Source organism: Chlorocebus sabaeus, chromosome 12 (assembly GCF_047675955.1).
Source record: "Chlorocebus sabaeus isolate Y175 chromosome 12, mChlSab1.0.hap1, whole genome shotgun sequence".
In the NCBI taxonomy this organism is placed as follows: Eukaryota; Metazoa; Chordata; class Mammalia; order Primates; family Cercopithecidae; genus Chlorocebus; species Chlorocebus sabaeus.
In genome coordinates this window covers 91,560,106-91,578,147 of record NC_132915.1, presented here as the reverse complement: position 1 = coordinate 91,578,147, position 18,042 = coordinate 91,560,106, and the positions used below count along the sequence as shown (strand labels likewise).

At 46.2% G+C, this 18,042-nt stretch overlaps 1 protein-coding gene across 1 annotated transcript in view; it reads left to right on the top strand.

The window, feature by feature from the left end:
* Nucleotides 1-1,976: 1,976 nt before the first annotated feature.
* The window catches only part of GGTA1 (glycoprotein alpha-galactosyltransferase 1 (inactive)), a 32,808-nt gene continuing 16,742 nt past the window's right edge, over nucleotides 1,977-18,042 (top strand). Inside the window, 2 exon segments of the mRNA XM_073021892.1 lie at nucleotides 1,977-2,261; nucleotides 13,606-13,694. Coding sequence (XP_072877993.1) covers nucleotides 13,615-13,694 — 80 coding nt within the window. The 5' untranslated portion in view covers nucleotides 1,977-2,261; nucleotides 13,606-13,614.

Genomic DNA, 18,042 nt, shown 5'->3' with positions numbered 1-18,042 from the left:
TCCCAGGTTCAAGTGATTCTCCTGCCTCAGCCTCCCGAGTAGCTGGGACTATAGGCATGTGCCACCACACTTGGCTGATTTTTTTGTATTTTTAATAGAGACGGGGTTTCACCATGTCAGCCAGAATGGTCTCGATCTCTTGAACTCATGATCCACCTGCCTCAGCCTCCCAATGTGCTGGGATTACAGGCATGAGCCACCACGCCCAGCCCATTTTTTATCCTTAACGTTCATACAAAACAGGCACATTTGTGATGCATTTTCACAAAGTGGACACGTGTGTAACCACTACCTGAAACAGCACATGACCAGCCCCCCAGAACTTCCCTGGGCTGGTCCCAGTCAGCACCGCCCCTAAGGAAGCCATCTTGACTTCTACTACCACAAGTTAGTTTTGCCTTTTTGTTTGTTTGTTTGTTTTTCATTTGTTTGTTTTCAGACAGAGTCTCGCTCTGTAGCTCAGGCTAGAGTGCAGTGGCGCAATCTCGGCTCACTGCAACCTCCGCCTCCGGGTTCAAGCGATTCTCCTGTCTTAGCCTCCTGAGTAGCTGGGATTACAGGCACGTGCCACCACACTCAGCTAATTTTTGTATTTTTAGTAGAGACGGGGTTTCACCATGTTGGTCAGGCTGGTCTCAAACTGCTGACCTCAAGTAATCCACCTACCTCAGCCTCCCAAAGTGCTGGGATTACAGGCATGAGCTGCCACCACCCCCTGCCAGTTGTGCCTATTTTTGAACTTTAAATAAATGGAATCATCCAGTGTGTACCTTTTATGCCCGGTTTCTTTCACTCAGCGCTGTGCGTGTGAGATTTTCCTTGTTGACGTGAATAGCTGTAGCTCGCTCATTCTCTTTGCTCTAGATAGAATCCCACTGTGGGACTAGGTGATAATTTACCTGTTCTGATGATAGGCCTTGGGGGAGCATCCAGTTTGGGGTGTGCTATGAGTATTCTAATGCGTGTGTCTTGGTGAACATCCACACACTTTCTTTTGAGTGTGGAACTGGGAGCAGAATGACAGGATAGGAAAGTGTGCATCTGTCTGGCTTAAACAGATACCCAGAGGAAGGATTTAAGCAAGGTATTAGGAAGAACTTCTGGACCCTAAAGGTTGTGGCCAACTAACTCATGCCCTTAAGAGGTGGAAGCTGTAAAATTTCCTTCTGGGGAACGGGAGGAAGAGGCTGGATTAGGCACTACTGAGCGACCGGGGGGCCAGTCCTTGACTCCTTCCTGTCCAGCTTTGGTCCCCTGTCTTCCGTCTGGGGTTTCCAGACTGTACTCCCTGGAGGTGTCTCAGCCGTGTGGGAAGATGAAGAAGGGGCTTTGGGTGTCATTTCCCTGCTTTAGCCAAAGGGTTCCATGTGTTCTTTTTCAGGTCGTGGGGGTTCTGAGAATGACTTTATTTGCTTTTCGAAAAAGTTTAAGCTGTTTCGACGCCGGTGGAAAATCTACTGCCCATAGGTCCCTCCCAGCTGCAAGATTCTATTTTGGGAGCAGGAGGAGGGTATGGGAAGGGTTAAGCATTATTCAGCCGAAGAGCAGAGCTGAGCCTCGGTGACCTTTCACAGTTCTTGTAGTGTGCTTTGTGATGTGGGAGATTCCGTAACATTCTATAAAAATGTAGTGTTCAAACCAAACAGCGACTTCCGAAGCCTAAAAGATGAAGAGGAAGGACTTAACTTTGAGGAACATTTAGGTAGAATTTCCACGAGTCTTGAGGACTCTCAAGATAGCCCTTTATCCACTTCCCTCTGGTGTGTGTGTGTTTGTATGTGTGTTTTAATGTCTCCATTGGCTGTTCCTAGGAGCAGTCACTTGAGGTTGTTTGGGTTCAGAATGGTTCCCATTTTAATCCAGGAGTGTGTGATGTGGGCCCCCCCCCCCGGCTGCCCCTCTTAAGGGTGGGTGGTGGCCTTTCCTCCTCCCATACTAGGCCCAGTTTGGACCACGGTTTTGCTTGGCAAGGAGGCTGGGCCGCTCATGGATCCAGAGAGGGACATTTCTGCCTTGGTACACAGCTCTGAGTCAACAGGCATGATAAACAGCCCATTTCCCAAGGCCTGCAAGGAACAAAGGCCCTGGCCGCTGAGGGCTCTGTCTACTCCCTATCTGCTGAGACAGCTGTTTATTCTTTTGACAGGAGTTGAAACCAGCATCTTCCGTTCATCTGAGTCCTGCCTCCTTCTGCAGAAGGGAGCTCAAAAGAACTTTGTTGTTTTGCCTTTTACTCTGGGGTGAAAGCAGCAGACAATAAGGTATGTGAGGTGGTGAAATGATTTGCTTCTGCCATGCTGGGGTCACCGGTGAATCCCCCTAACTCTCTCTGTGGCCCCCTCAGTAGTTTTGGAAGAGGACCAAGTCCTTGTCTCTCCAGCAGTGGATCTGGAAGCAGGATGCTGGCTCAGGGACTTCACTGTAAGTTCAGCTTTATTTTGCTCTCCTGGCAGAATCTCACAGGGCTGCAGCTGCAGCCTGGAGCTTTTCCTGAAGGATTTGAGGTGTTAATGCAGGAGCAGAGCACAAGTCTTGGGGCCCAGGGGTGAAGTTATGGATGGAGGCAGAGCCTTCTCAGGATTGTGTAGCATCTTTCATTTATCTTACTTTGGTTCTCTGGGAAAAACCCTTGCAGTGATTTCTAGACCAGGCAGCATGGAAAAGCTGGCTGGATCCAGCCTTTAGATTTCCCAAAGGGGATTCGAGAGAAAGCACTGTAAGATATACTTCAGAGAGCAGGTCATTCCGTTTGAGATGGCTGGAGCGACAGTGGGCCGTGTATTTAGTCTGAGACCTGTTTCTTATTTTCCTATGTCTGTTTACTCTGACCCTTATAATGAAAAATATAACCAGAGACAACCTTCCAGGCACCTCCCCTGCTTCCCCGTGAATTGTACCATGGAAGCATTTCCTTGTAAGACCCACCAGCTCACTGAGGTTTTAGGAAAATAAAGCACTCTTCCTCCTTACACCCAGCACCATCCATATGCCAAGGTCTGGGCCTGGGAGGCAGGCATTTTAAATCTGGCACCAAGACTTCTGGGCATGCCCAGTGATCTCCGGCAAGCTATGCCCCTTTGCTAAAGCTCAGTTTCCTCAGCTAAAAAACCACACTAAGGCCACCGCACTGACCATCATGAGGAATAAACAAGATGCTGTGTGTGAGGACACCCCACACCAGGCACACAGAAGGTGCCTGGAAATGCTAGGAGAGCTGAGCCGATGCTCACCAGCTTGTCCAAGGAAGAGCTGGCCCCACAGCGATTAACCCATGCAGAAGTCTTCATGTTTCCTAGAGCAACAGAGTGGTTAAAAGAGAGGGCACTGGGGCCTGGCTCCCTGGATTTGAACCCCAACTCCACCACTTTGTGCTATGTGACACGGGGCAAGTTACTTCACTTTTCTGAGCCTCTGTTTTTATGTCTGTAAAATAGGGATAATAATAGAGTAACTTCACTGGGTTGTCATGGGGCTTAACTAAGAGACTCCTGAAAAGGGGTTTAGCACAGGGCCTGACCTGGCCTGGCTCGATCGGGGAAAATCCAGGTGTTGCAGGACTTGAAGCTGATTCCATTTGGGGAGACCTCTTTAAGGAAAAGAATGGGCCGGGCACGGTGGCTCACGCCTGTAATCCCAGCACTTTGGGAGGCTGAGGCAGGCAGATCACGAAGTGAGGAAATTGAGACCATCCTGGCTAACACGGTGAAACCCCGTCTCTACTAAAAATACCAAAAAAAATCGCTTCTCGGCCTTTTGGCTAAGATCAAGTGTAAAAATACAAAAAAAAATTTGCCGGGCATGGTGGCGGGCACCTATAGTCCCAGTTACTCAGGAGGCTGAGGCACGAGAATGGCATAAACCCGGGAGGCGGAGCTTGCAGTGAGCCAAGATCGCACCACTGCACTCCAGCCTGGGCAACAGAGCCAGACTCCGTTTCAAAAAAGAAAAGAAAATAAAAGAAAAGAATGTAAAATTTCAAATACAATGTTAGGTGTGGAAGTAAATGTCTGAAATATGAGAAGCAATATCACAACAAATAACAAAGACTGACAAACATTCCAAATGTAACAAAATCCAGAAAACAATGACATAAAATGATGTAAAAGTAATACAAAAATGATTAGTATTACTTAACTGCCTGATGCATCTGTCATGTTTGGGCTACATACTCTTTGCCACATTATCTGACAACAGTTTTCTAGAATCATTTCCAATAAAAGAGAAAAGACAGATAAATCGGTTTTGCCTGTGGCATGGTTAATCAATGGGTGCTTTTTATTACTGAGAGTTTAGAGGAGTTTCTTTTAGCTTCCCAACTTGTTATTGGCGATGCCACATCTGTAAAGTCTTTTGACAGTTTCTCAGGTGGCTCCAGGCAGATCGTGAGAAAACTCAGCTCTGGATCCTTGCTAGGCACAGTGAGGCAGCTGAACCTGGGTGGAGCATGAGGTGGCTGTGAGACCTGGATCATAGTGACTCCTGAGCAGGGAGCAGAGAGAGCAGTGTGTAGTTCATCTCCTTCTCCTTGAGGCCAAAGGAGGAGGGGCCCAGGTGCTCAACAAAGTCCACCTGGGACAGGTTGTTCCTGGGACCTAGGTGGGCGTGCAGGTAATGGGTCAGCATCCCAGCTCAGCCTGCAGCCCCTGGACAGGCACTGAGGCTAGAGAGTGACTCTTCCAGGCAGGGCAGCACTCTTTCCCTCTGGGAAGCATTTGGGGCTTTCTCATGCTCACCCTAATGGGAAAACAAGCCCAGTCTTGCAAGGAGTCCTGTGCACATGAGGACCTGACACCTAAGCTTCGTTAGCTCCTGGTAAGTTAGCCTCTGCACTCAGTGCATGTTGGTTGGTGGTTCCTACGCATGATCTGAGCCAAAAGGCTGAGAAGTGATAGTTGATGAATCCTATCATTTGCTCATCACACCAAGGAGCCAGTGTAGGTCACTGCAGCAGGGTGAGCTCTATGTGCCTAAAAGAATAACCCTCTTAAAAAATGCGGTTTCCAGCCCTGAGGTTGATTTCTCACGCATGTCGTGGGTCCATCAGAGAAGCCTAATGGGGCATCTTAGCTCCAAAGGACTTGTTTCAGGGACAAGGAGTCTGAGGCCAGAGAAACTCATGATCCCAGTTTAGAAAGCTGGCCTTGTGTTGGCGCTGGGGCTGTCCTGCAGGACTATGACAAGGCTGGGGACGGGGGGCGGGCAGGGGTGGAGCAGGGAGGTGGGGTGGGGTGCGAATGGAGGAGCAGCCGGTCTGGTCAAAGCTGTGTTCCCGGGATAGAGCGGGGCATGGAGCTGACTTTATCACAACATGCAGTTGGCGTGTGGACTTGCCCCGACTGTTCTGAGAGGTGCTGCCCATCGAGAGTCCTGTCTCAGATGAACTCACAGCTCTGCTTTCACACCAAGCTCTGAGCCATGCATTTCTGAATCTCTCCCATTAAAAAAGCATCATCGTTATTATAGGTACTGTGTGTGGAGCATTAACAGATCATGGGCACAGTATGCTTTCAAGAACCGTTTGAGGAGGGTGTTAGAATCTCCATCTTGTATATGTAAATAGAGGCCCAGAGCATTAAAGGAACTTGCCCAACATGTACATCTAGGACTCTGCTGATTTAAAAGTCTTTGCACTTAGCCTAATTTTCACCTGGAATGCTGGAGCTGAAACATTCTCCTTTATAATCAAGGATATGGAGGACTAAAGACTAGAGTCTTGTCCAAGGTCATCAACACCCAATTAATTACTGCACTCTTCCCCATCCCCTTATCTGTTTTCCTTCTCTTTGCAACACTGTCGCTACAGTGTTATATATCTTGTTGAGTCTCTTGTCTCCCATTGGAACAGAAGCTCTATGATAATCTTGTTCACTAAAACATCTCTAGTTCCAAAGACCGTCTGGTGCACAGTAGCCTAGTTCCATGTTTGTTGATGAGTCCATGGCAGAGCAGAACTGAAGTGCCACAGAACTCTCTTTACTCATTTCTTTACCCCAAACACTTGTGTTACAGGAAGGGGTTCTGGATCCAGACCCCAAGAGAGGGTTCTTGGATCTCACTCAAGAAAGAATTGAGGGCGAATCTGTAAAGTGAAAGCAAGTTTATTAAGGAAGTAGAGGAATAAAAGGATGGCTACTCCATAGGCAGAGCAGCCCTAAGGGTTGCTGGTTACCCATTTTTGTGGTTATTTCTTGATTATATGCTAAATAAGGGATGGATTATTCTTGCTTCCCCTTTTTAGACATATAGGGTAACTTCCTGACATTACCATGTCAGGAAGGTATTTGTAAACTGTCATGATGCTGATGGGAGTGTAGCAGTGAGGATGAATGAGGTCACTCTCATCGCCATCTTGGTTTTGGTGGGTTTTAGCCGGCTTCTTTGCTGCAGCCTATTTTACCAGCAAGGTCTCTATGATATGCATCTGGTGCTGATTTCCTGTCTCATCCTGTGACTTACAATGCCTTAACCATCTGGGAATGCAGCTCAGTGGGTTTCAGCCTTATTTTACCCAGCTCCCATTCAAGATGGAGTTACTGTGGTTCAAAGGGCTCTGACACTTGTGGGAGCCAGGGCCCGTGCCATTCTGGACCCATCACAATAGCCTGAAAGTGATTAGGGCTCAAGCGGAGGAGGGGTGGGCTCTAGGGGCCTGATGTAGGAATCTCAGGCTGGGAGGAGAATTCTTTAGCCTGCAGAGAGGTGGAGCCTGCGGAGAAGGCTTGGTTTCTCCTGCCACCACTTTCACCCTGCCGGATTCCTGCTCTCCGTGATAATGGCTTTTCCATGGCCTCTGAGTGCATGGCATTCAGCTGAGAGGTTCACCTTTTCCTCTGACGTGAGATGGAGAAGATAGGATCTGCTATAATTCCTTTCAGAGTGGAATTCTGTTTGGAAGGAATACCTTGGCTTCACCCAGTTGGGGTGGAACTGTGAGATTCTCGGAGGGTGTGTGTGTTGTTCTGTGTGAGAAGGATTGCAGGTGGGTGGTAGGGAAGAATTCATTTATGGGCCATATGGAAAAGTCTGTCTGACACTCCAGGGAAAGAGAAGCGGAAAAGGAGGAGGGTAAGGGTAGAGTGAGGAAGGTGGAGAAATGACAGGCTGAACAACATGACCCTGCCTTGCAAAATGCCTCTACATTTTTAGCATAATCTGCACACGTTCCAGGAATGGGGGTGAGAGTGGTTGCATTTGGGAAGCTGTGCAGGCACTGAGTTCTGCTTAACTGAGTTCTACAAATGGTCTGGGGTCATAGAATGGATTCAAAGAGAAAGTACAAGAGTATTAAGGCAGAGGGTCTGAGAGATGGCAGGAGGGCTCTGGACCATTGCAGGCTGTGCAACTGGGGCTGGCCAAGTTCACCCAGTTCTCTGAGGGGTACGACCCAGGGGACATCAGGGTTCCACTCTCCCACTTAAGACAGGGTGTTAATACTTGACAGGTCCTAATTCTGTGCTCCACCCCTTGAAAGGAGAGTTTTAAAACTTTTCTTTTCCTCTCCTCTCCTCTCCTCTCCTCTCTTCTCTCTCTCTCTCTCTCTCTCTCTCTCCTTCTCTCTTTCTCTCTTTCTCTCTTTCTTTCTTGTAGGATCTCACTCTGTCGCCCAGGCTGGAGTGCAGTGGCTTAATCACAGCTCACTGTAGCCTGGACCTTCCCAGGCTCTGGTGATCTTCCTACCTCAGCTTCCCCAGTAGCTGGACTACAGGTATGCACCTTCACACCCAGTTACTTTTTGTATTTTTTGTAGAGAGGGAGTTTCCCCACGTTGACCAGGCTGGTGTCGAACTCCTGGGCTCAAGCAATCCGCCCATCTTGGCCTCCCAAAATGCTGGGATTACAAGCATGAGCTACTGTGCCTGGCCCAAACCCATGTTTCTCACTGGTGGATAGGACAGTGAACCACCAATCTTCAGAATTACACAGTTGAAAATTCAGAGAGACAAACACACAAGGGAAGAAATTTTAAACCACATTGGCTGCCAAATGCCTCATATTTTGACCAGAGAGAAAAAAAAAATGTTTAAAAGACCCATTGGCCACCCTGCCAACCCTTCCTCCCTGGAGGTTTGGATTCCAGATTCCAGGAAGCATGTCACTGCCTATTTGTAATGCTTTGCTAAATGATGCAAAATGGGCTCATTCGGACAGCTTCCATTTGTAAGTTTCTTTTTTTTTTTTTTTTTTTTTTTTTTGAGATGGAGTCTTGCTCTGTCCCTAGGCTGGAGTACAGTGGTGCGATCTCGGCTCACTGCAGCCTCTGCCTCCCAGGTTCAAGTGATTCTCCTGCCTCAGCCTCCCAAGCAGCTGGGATTACAGGTATGTGCCACAACACCCAGCTAATTTTTGTATTTTTAGTACAGAAGGGGTTTTGCCATGTTGGCCAGGCTGGTCTCGAACTCCTAACCTCAAGTGATTCGCCCACCTCAGCCTCCCAAAGTGCTGAGATTACAGGCGTGAGCCACTGCACCCGGCCATCCAATTGTAAGTCTTCAACAAGAGTGACGATTGACCACAGCAAAAAAGGAGGCAGATTCAAGCCATATATGAGCTCCAGAAAGAAGTGGGCTTCGAGAGTTGCTTCTGATGCTAATTTTTGGAATTAAAAAAAATCATAAACACTTGTGTATTTGGAGATGGGATTTGGAGGTATGTCTGATTTGGGCTATCCCTGATGTAAGTGCCAGTGTTTCCAACCGTGAGAGTTTTCACCTTTCTCTGCCTAACATTCCTTACAATTTGCATTTGATCCTCAGCAGGTGGGGTCGGCAAGACTAGGGACACACACAGCCAGCCTCTGTTGCCTCCTCGGCACACACGGGGGGGTTGTAGCAGTGCCTGGGGCTTGATCAAACAAAGAGAATCAAAGTCACGTCCCACTTCTGAGGCATCCTTAATCAGGCTGAGACACAGAACAGATGGGTAAATCTTTAGAGTTCCTCATTTGCATTTATTTGCACTTCATTGTATAACAGGTTCTTATTCCAAATTCCTCCTTTCTTTCCTTCAAATCTGTTTTGAGCATTTGCTAAGTACCAGGCACATTGCTATCTCATTGGATCCTCCCAACAGCCTGTTTTATGGATATCAGTAATAAGAACTAGTGTGCTTTTGTGTGTGTGTGTGTGTGTGTGTGTGCATTTATACTATGCCAGGCACAGTGCTAAGTATTTTATGGACAACATTATCTCTTGTAATCATCACTATTAATTTAATGTGATCCAGTAGAGGTCCACAATCTCTTATCTGAAACCCAGGGGCCAAATGTGTTGGATTTCAGGATTTTTTGGACATGGATTATGTATCATATATAACATTCCTAGTGCAGCAGCACCACATAATAAAATACATCAGTATTTATGGAAAGAAATGTTTAAACAGTCTCACCCAGTGGGATAAAGACTATAAATGGCCTCATGTCAGTTATGGCCTTGATGCCAATTGAATTACAAAAAAGGTGTTTGGTTTTCAGAGCTTTCTGGAGTTGTGGATGAGGGCCACTGCTCAGGGTTACCCAGCTTCATTTGTCAAAGTTGAGACTCACATCCCCACATCACTCCAAAGCCTGTGGCTACTACCATCCACACTTCTCTGGAAGTGAGGACATCGGCACAGAGAGGTGGCCACAGCCTTAGGTTTTTGCACCCCAAACCAAGATTTTTCCAGCACTCAGTGCTAGTGCTTCGGATGCAGACTCTAGTGGCTTTTTTTCAGCAGTGGGGATGAGTTTCCTGCAGCCATCTGCGTTTTCTGACTTTGCCATGGGCCCGGGGCTGTGAGTGCTGGCTCACATGGTACTTGGGGGAAGAGGCCTGAGACTGAGCTTTATCCAGCAAACTCACCATCTCCGGTCTCTGGAATACTGCCCACCATAGTTGTATGGAAAGCTAGAAGTTGGGTTATAACATTGAATTCAGCCCGGCTTTTTTGTTTCCAAACAGAGCTCACTCTCTGAAGATCCCATTCTTTCTCTTCTTTAACTGGATTTGATAATAAAGGGTTTGTAAGATACGAGATCTGAGTCTGAAATCATCTAAGAAATCTCTTTGAAAAGAGTTGGAAAATGACCTGTGTCCAGAGGGGACAAATCTAAATATCATTCTTACTTGATTTCATTCACTCAGCAAACATTAATGGAGTGACTCATGTGCTCTATGTGAGGCACTGGGGATTCAAGGTTGAATAAAACACACCTCCTGCCCTCAGGAAGCTCACAGACTAACTGATACCAGCGGCAGAGCCACCTCCAAAAACAGCAAGTACAGTAATGTGAACAGAGACAGGGGGAGCCCAAGAAGAGAAGGAGGACTCAGCTGCTGGTTGGGCGGGGGTGGGAGGTGGCTTCACGAAGCAATGACATTTGGTGTGGCCGGCCTCTTAGCTTCCAGAGGTCCACAGTCTTGGTTTTCTTCCTCCCTCCTGGGCTTCTCCTTCTCAATCCTACTTCAAAATGTTGACATTTTCAGGCTTCAGCCCAGGGCCAGCTTCTTTCCTTTTCCTCTCTCTACATTCTCTCACAAGGTAATCTTGTAACCGCTCAAGGGGTTCACCTTGCCCGCTGCCTAGACGGAGCTGATTTATCAAGACAAGGGAATTTCAAAAGAGAAAGAGTAATTCACACAGAGCCAGCTGTACGGGGAGCCCGAAGTTTTATTATTACTCAAATCAGTCTCCCCGAAAATCTTATGACCTCCGGAATAATGGCTGGTAATATTTAGAATTCCAGCCCCTCTCATTCTAACTTGGTGGCTGGTGGCCTTTCATTCATTTTACAAGAAGAGTTTAGCTTTTGGGAAGGGCTATTATTTAAACTATAAACTAAATTCCTTCCCAAGGCTAGTTAAGCCTACGCCCAGGAATGGATGACAGGTTATAGGTTAGGGGCAAGATGGAATTGGTTAGGTCTGATGTCTTTCACTGTCATAATTTATTTAGTTATAATTTTGCAAAGACAGTTATAGCCTCATTCATTTCCTTCACATTAACTACCTTCCATATGTGAACAACTCTTCCAGTTGCATGTCTAGCCCACATCTCTGTTGAACTTCAGACCCGAATGTCCATTTGCCTCTTGTCATCTCCATTTAGGAGTGTGTAGACACCTCAAAATTAACATGTCCAAGTGGGAACTCATTATTCTTATCCCTCAAACCGATTCCTCTTCCATCCAACCCATCTCAGAAAATGCTACAATTATCCAGCAGACTGCTGAGACAGAAACCTTGCTTCTTTCCTCTCCCTTGTCCCTGACACCTACATGACCAGCCAAATCCTATCAATTCTCTTGCCGAGGTATATTTTGAATAATCTACCACTTTCCATCTCTCCGCCTCCTTTTTAACACAGGCCACTGTTCTGTATTCTTTTATGTGATGGTCAGTTCAGTGTGATCACCAGAGGAGACACAGGAAAAGCTCAGGAAAAAACAATGTTTATTATGCTCACGGGTCCTAAAGACAGGAGGCACAGCACACCACATGGGGCCACATGGGAAAGACACGAGGGTGGTCAAGAGACAGAAGACAGGGAGCAAGGGGAAGACTGAGGCCAGAGCCCTTATTGGGGTTTCCATGGGAAAGACAGGGCAGGGTGAACAGTTTAGGATGGACTAGTTTGAGTAATTTCAGAGGGCTTTAAGCTCTACGGATGGCCCCTAGTTGTCTGGTACCTGGCCCTGATGGGATGATTAAGGCCAAGTCATATTGCCTCCTGGGGTGTGCAGGGCGGGTGAAGATCTACAGCTCAGCATTGGTTCATTTGTATATCAAAGGCATGCTTCTAGCTGAGCCCTGGCTGTCTCTAAGAACTGGCTAGTCGTAGAAGAGGACATTATCCCGCCAGCCAGAGAGGTTTTCGAAGATGTGAAAACATCATAACATATAGCCAAGAAAAAAACATGTATGCAATACAGCCACCCCTTCGTTTTGGCCATCAGAGTAGTCTGCCACCTCACTCTCCATGCTGCTGTCAGCTCTGATCCACCCTCCACACCCCAGCACACAGGCAGGCATCTCTGCATGAAGTTAAATCTGGTTATTCTCTGGCTTCTGAGGTGCTTGTGACTCCCTTCCCTCCCTCCCATGCCTTTCATGGTGTATTTGCCCTGTCCACCATCCTGTTGCCAACTAGCACCCCTCCTTGGATCCAGCCATGCTGAGGTGCAAGTATTTTTCTTCTTTAATGCTGTCTGTTTAAATACAAGAAGTTTTTTCTCCTGTCAGCCTGTTACAGATGTTGCTCCCAAAATAGCCTCATTCCTTCTTTTGGTGCTTTTCATCCTTTTCCATCCCTCTTTATCCCTTGGGACTCAACTTAACTTTTACCTACACAATGAACCTTCCCTGATCACCCACATTAAAGTACTTCCTGGCCTGTTATTCTTTACACAGCACTCCTGCTTTTTTAGACAATTTCACACAGTGATCAGGAAATATCTATGCACCTGCCGTGCACCAATTTTTTGCTTGCCTGTGAGTGTGATGGGGCTACGCTAGGGGTGGCTGGGAAGTGGATGAGGCCTAGCTTGTAAACCCAGGGTCATTTTCCCCTCTGAGCAGGGGAATGTGTTATCAGTATATCAAGGGCATGGAGCTTGGGGTTGGGGTGGCTCCTCACAGTCACAAAATGAAAGGTGGGGCGATCAGACTTGGAAGGCAACTAGAGTCCCTGGGAACCATGTACAGCTACTTCCATTGTCTCCTACATCCATGGCAGATAGGGATACCTCCTCTCTGACCCCCAGTATGGCCTTAGCACCCTTGCCAATGTAGGCAACCTCCTCTATTAACCAAATTGACCTGATCTGCCACTGCAGGTCTATGCAATTTAAGGTAGAACAGACTCCTTGGCTCTAGTTAGACCATCCTAAATATATTCTTTTGGAAAGAATTAGGTGGGCGTGTAAATTAGTTCAACCATTGTGGAAGACAGTGTGGTGATTCCTCAAGGATCTAGAACCAGAAATACCAGTTAACTCAGCAATCCTATTACTGGGTATATACCCAAAGGATTATAAATAATTCTACTGTAAAGATACATGCACATATATGTTTATTACAGTACTATTCACAATAGCAAAGACTTGGAATCAAACCACATGCCAATCAATGATAGACTGGATAAAGAAAATGTGGCATATATACACCATAGAGTACTATGCAGCCATAAAAAAGGATGAGTTCATGTCCTTTGCTGGGATGAATGATGGATGAAGCTGGAAACCATCATTCTCAGCAAACTAACACAGGAACAGAACACCAAGTACCACATGTTCTCACTCATAAGTGGGAGTTGAACAATGAGAACACATAGACACAGGGAGGGGAACATCACACACTGGGGCCTGTCGGGGGATGGGGGGCTAGGGGAGGGATAGCATTAGGAGAAATACCTAATGTAGATGAGGGGTTGATGGGTGCAGCAAACCACCACGGCACGTGTATACCCATGTAACAAACCTGCACATTCTGCACATGTACCCCAGAACTTAAAGTATAATAATAATTTTAAAAAAGAATTAGGTAAAAACATTTTTTAAAAACCACATCTCACTCTGAAGTTCATTGATTTAATCTGTTCTCTTTTTTTCTCCCTCTTCTTTTTTCCTAGGAGAAAATAATGAATGTCAAAGGAAAAGTAATTCTGTCAATGCTGGTTGTCTCAACTGTGATCATTGTGTTTTGGGAATATATCAATAGGTAATTATGAAACATGATGAAGTGATGTGGATGAAAATACTGCTTTCATTCTATCCTACTATTATCATCCAAGTCACCAGGTAGAATTGAAATTAGGATTAACTACAACCGTAAATAAGGGATTCCACCCTTCCTGAATCCCTAAGCCCTGGACTGTCTTTAAAATCATTAGCTCTCCCAAGGGACTTCTGGCTAACTACTTCTCTTCCTTCCTGCCTTGTTCCTAGTATCATAATTCTTGTAATAGTAGGCTAGATCCAGAGAAAGAGATCAAATTAAGCCCAATGTAATTTTAAATAACTCATATAATCAAATATGAAATTACCTTAAGAAATTTCAGACAGGAATTCCTTGAGAAATGCACCCTGAATTTTGAAATCCTAAAATATTTGCAGAGTTTAAAGGAGCAATTTAAGTTGTTGACTTTTGCTGCAAAATACGTACTGAGTTGCTGGTGATTCGTTTGTCGCCTGGCTAAAATCTCTGAGTGTGTGTGCCTCTGTGTGTGTGTGTGTGTTTCACTTTGAAAATCAAAATGAATTAAGCATTTCTAAGTTTTCAAATTTGTCTTTGGATTCACCCCAAATATATGAGCTGCCTCTGTGCCTTTTGAAACTACAATGCCTTGGAGATTCCAGCTGGAGAGGCTTCTGACAGAAGTCTTCACAAGCAGCCACAGAAATGCCTGACGCCTTTGACTCAAAAGACTGGAAAAGCTCAGCCTTAAGGTTCAAAAAGTCTACTGTACAATTGAGTTGTACAGAGCTATTTTGGTACCATTAATATTTTCATAGCAGAGTGTTTCAGTGGCCCCCAAGTTCAAGATGGTAGCCTGGATTAACATTCGAATATCTCTTTTGATTCTTTTTTTTTTTTTTTTTTTTTTTTGAGACAGAGTCTCTCTCTGTCTCCTAGGCTGGAATACAGTGGCGCGATCTCGGCTCACTGCAACCTCTGCCTTCCAGGTTCAAGCAATTCTCCTGCGTCAGCCTCCCAAGTAGCTGTGATTACAGGCGTGTACCACCACACCCGGCTAATTTTTGTATTTTTAGTAGAGATGGGGTTTCACCATGTTGGCCAGGCTGGTCTTGAACTCCTGACCTCAAATGATCCACCCGCCTCGGCCTCCCAAAGTGCTGAGATTACAGGTGTGAGCCACCATGCCCAGCCTCTTTTGATGCTTAAACTCTAAGATTTGATGAGCAGGAGGACTGTCTTGGTTACTAAAAATGGAACTGTGCCTTTAGGTGCATGAGTAGCAGAAGAAATCTCCTAATGCTGGAGCCATTAGTCCCTGTGGTGCTGCACGGATGTAACCACTTCTGGAATGCTGCTTTGTTTCGTTCTGCACAACTCATTTTAAGAAAAACATGACACACTAGCATATGACCAAAGTTAAAAGGGTCTGGAAACTAGGTCTTTTGAATTGAGAAAACTGAGGGGATTTAGTTCAAAGAAGAGATGACTCAGAGTTCGGTGTGGGGACCCTGGAACTCTCTTAGGCAACTGAGGGCTGAGGACATTTCCCACTCAGACTCTAGAACTAGAATGCCCCTTGGGCAAGTTACTCAGCCACTCTGTTCTTGTTTAGTTTCCCTATCTTTAAAAAAACACTTTGGGAGGCCAAGGAGGACAGACTACTTGAATCCAGGAGTTCAAGACCAGCCCTGGCAAAATAGGAAGACCCTGTCTCTACAAAAATAAAATTAAAAAATTAGCCAGGCATGGTGGTGTGCACCTGTAGTCTCAGCTACTCAGGAGGCTGAGGTGGGAGGATCACTTGAATCTGGGAGGTTGAAGCTGCAGTGAGCTGTGGTCCTGCCACTACACTCCAGCCTGGGTGACAGAGTGAGGCGCTGTCTCAAAAAAAAAGTTGGGGAAGGGATTATAATAATCCCAGCCTCATAGGGTTGTTGGCAGAATTAAATAAGTTGTTGTGTGTAAAGCACTGGGAAGCAATGCCTAGGGCTTAATAAACACTCAGTAAATGCTAGCTGTCATCCTCCTCCTCCTCTTCCTCATCATCATTTCATTCAGGCCACTATAACAAAGTACCACAAGGTGGTTTAAGCAACAGGAATTTAATTCTCTCAGTTCTAGAGGCTGGGGAGTCCAAGATCCCCAGTGAGGGCTCTTCCTGGCTAGCAGATGGTCACCTCCTCCCTGTATCCACACATGATGAAGAGCAAGTAAGCTACTGCCTCCGCCTCTTCTTGTAAGGACACTAATTCCTTCATGGGAGTCCTACTCCCATAACCTCATCTAAACCTAATTACATCCCAGAAGCCCCACCTCCAAATATCATCACACTAAGGGCCGGGCCTCCACATATGAATTTTGAAGAGACGCAACATTCACTTCATAACAGTCATCATTATCATGATCTGTTCCAGAGGGCAGAACAAAAAAGGGGATTTTGGCAAACAGAAGAGCTCTAGCAGCTGGGAGAGTCCAACAGAAGAACAAGTGCCCTTTGGGGTTCCTGGCTGGAGTCAGAATGTCTGCTTGGATAACCTTCAAGCTCTGAGTTTGGACACTTGATTAGATAACTTTGGTGTTTGGAATTGTAGCCAGAGTTGTACGTGCATTACTGAGCCAAAGGCTCAAACGTATGTGTATTACACCGGCCTCTGAGAAAGAGGGTTACTTTCAGTTCTGGGCACACTTTCTCTGCACGGTGGCCACAGCAGGTTCTGGCTGCTCTTCAGGCCAATCGTCTGGCACCCGGACTCTGGCCACAACATCCTCTGATGTGCAGAATCCACTTGAACATCTATCTGCAAGAAACTTCAAGGGGAGGAGTTGCTTTTTTGTTGTTGTTTTGTTTTGTTTTGTTTTTTGCCACTTTATGAATTGGCCACATGATAGCTTGAGGTAAGCTGAGGACACTAACCTTACACAGGTAGGCAGCACTAAACTAAAATGGATTAAAAATAACTAACTGAAACATGTCAACCAATTAGTAAATAGAAGAATTGTCAGTAAAGCGTATTGAAAGAATATCATCTAGGATAGCATTTGATTTCAGGCTGGAGGAAAAAATAATCTTCGAATTTTAGAGAATTAGAGGAAGCCTTCAAAATTATGATGAAATATCATGATGGTGGTGATCATGATAGGAGCTCCTAGTTATTGAGTGCTTGCATGTGCCAGGACCCTTGCTATGCATTACCACCGATTCTTTTTTTTTTTTTTCTTGAGATGGAGCCTCAGTACTTTGGAAGGCCAAGGCAGGCGCATCACTTGAGGTCAGGAGTTCAAGACCAGCCTGACCAACATGGTGAAACCCCATCTCTACTAAAAATACAAAAATTAGCCAGGCATGGTGGTGTATGCCTGTAGCCCCAGCTACTCAGGAGGCTGAGGCAGGAGAATCCCTTGAACCCGGGAGGCAGAGGTTGCAGTGAGCCAAGATCGTGCCACTGCACTCCAGCCTGGGCAACAGAACGAGACTCCATCTAAAAAAAAAAAAAGCTCAAGGAGGCAAAAATTTTGTTGGAGAAGGATCCGTTGTTTTGCATCCATTCACAGATATTTATTGAGTACCCACTACGTACCAGGCACTGTGCTAGGATCATATCAAGCAAGGCACTGAAAAGCTGGCATTTGAGTGGAGGCTTAAAGCATGAATACGTGTTTAAAAGCCACTGCAATGTGGATATTGCTGTGACCATTGTGCTGTTGAAGGATTCTGGAGAGGAGGGTAAGGAGAAGGGTTGTTGAAGAGATATGAAAAGTTGATGAGCCCGAATCTATAAATCCATGGCCTGAGTGCCGGTGGGTTCTGAGTGCTAGGATGCAGCACTTGCAGGGGCTTTAAGAGTCTCACTGCCTTCACTAGTTAAAGAAATGCTTTGACCGGGCGCAGTGGCTCAAGCCTGTAATCCCAGCACTTTGGGAGGCCGAGACGGGTGGATCATGAGGTCAGGAGTTCGAGACCATCCTGGCTAACACGGTGAAACGCCATCTCTACTAAAAAATACAAAAAACTAGCCGGGCGAGGTGGCGGGCGCCTGTAGTCCCAGCTACTCAGGAGGCTGAGGCAGGAGAATGGCATGAACCCGGGAGGTGGAGCTTGCAGTGAGCCGAGATCTGGCCACTGCACTCCATCCTGGGCGACAGAGCGAGACTCCGTCTCAAAAAAAAAAAAAAAAAAAAAAAAAAGAAATGCTTTTTGGGGCTGTTCTATTGAAGGCTCTGAGTTGGCCATGGCATTAGGCTCTGTAGTTGATGCTTTGTTTTCTGGAGGAAGATAAATCCTGGGGGAAGGATGTCTGGGCCACGGCATTTCCATCCTTTCAGGGCCTTCGTCATCACCAGATACCTGAGTAGGTGGCAGGAGAAGACC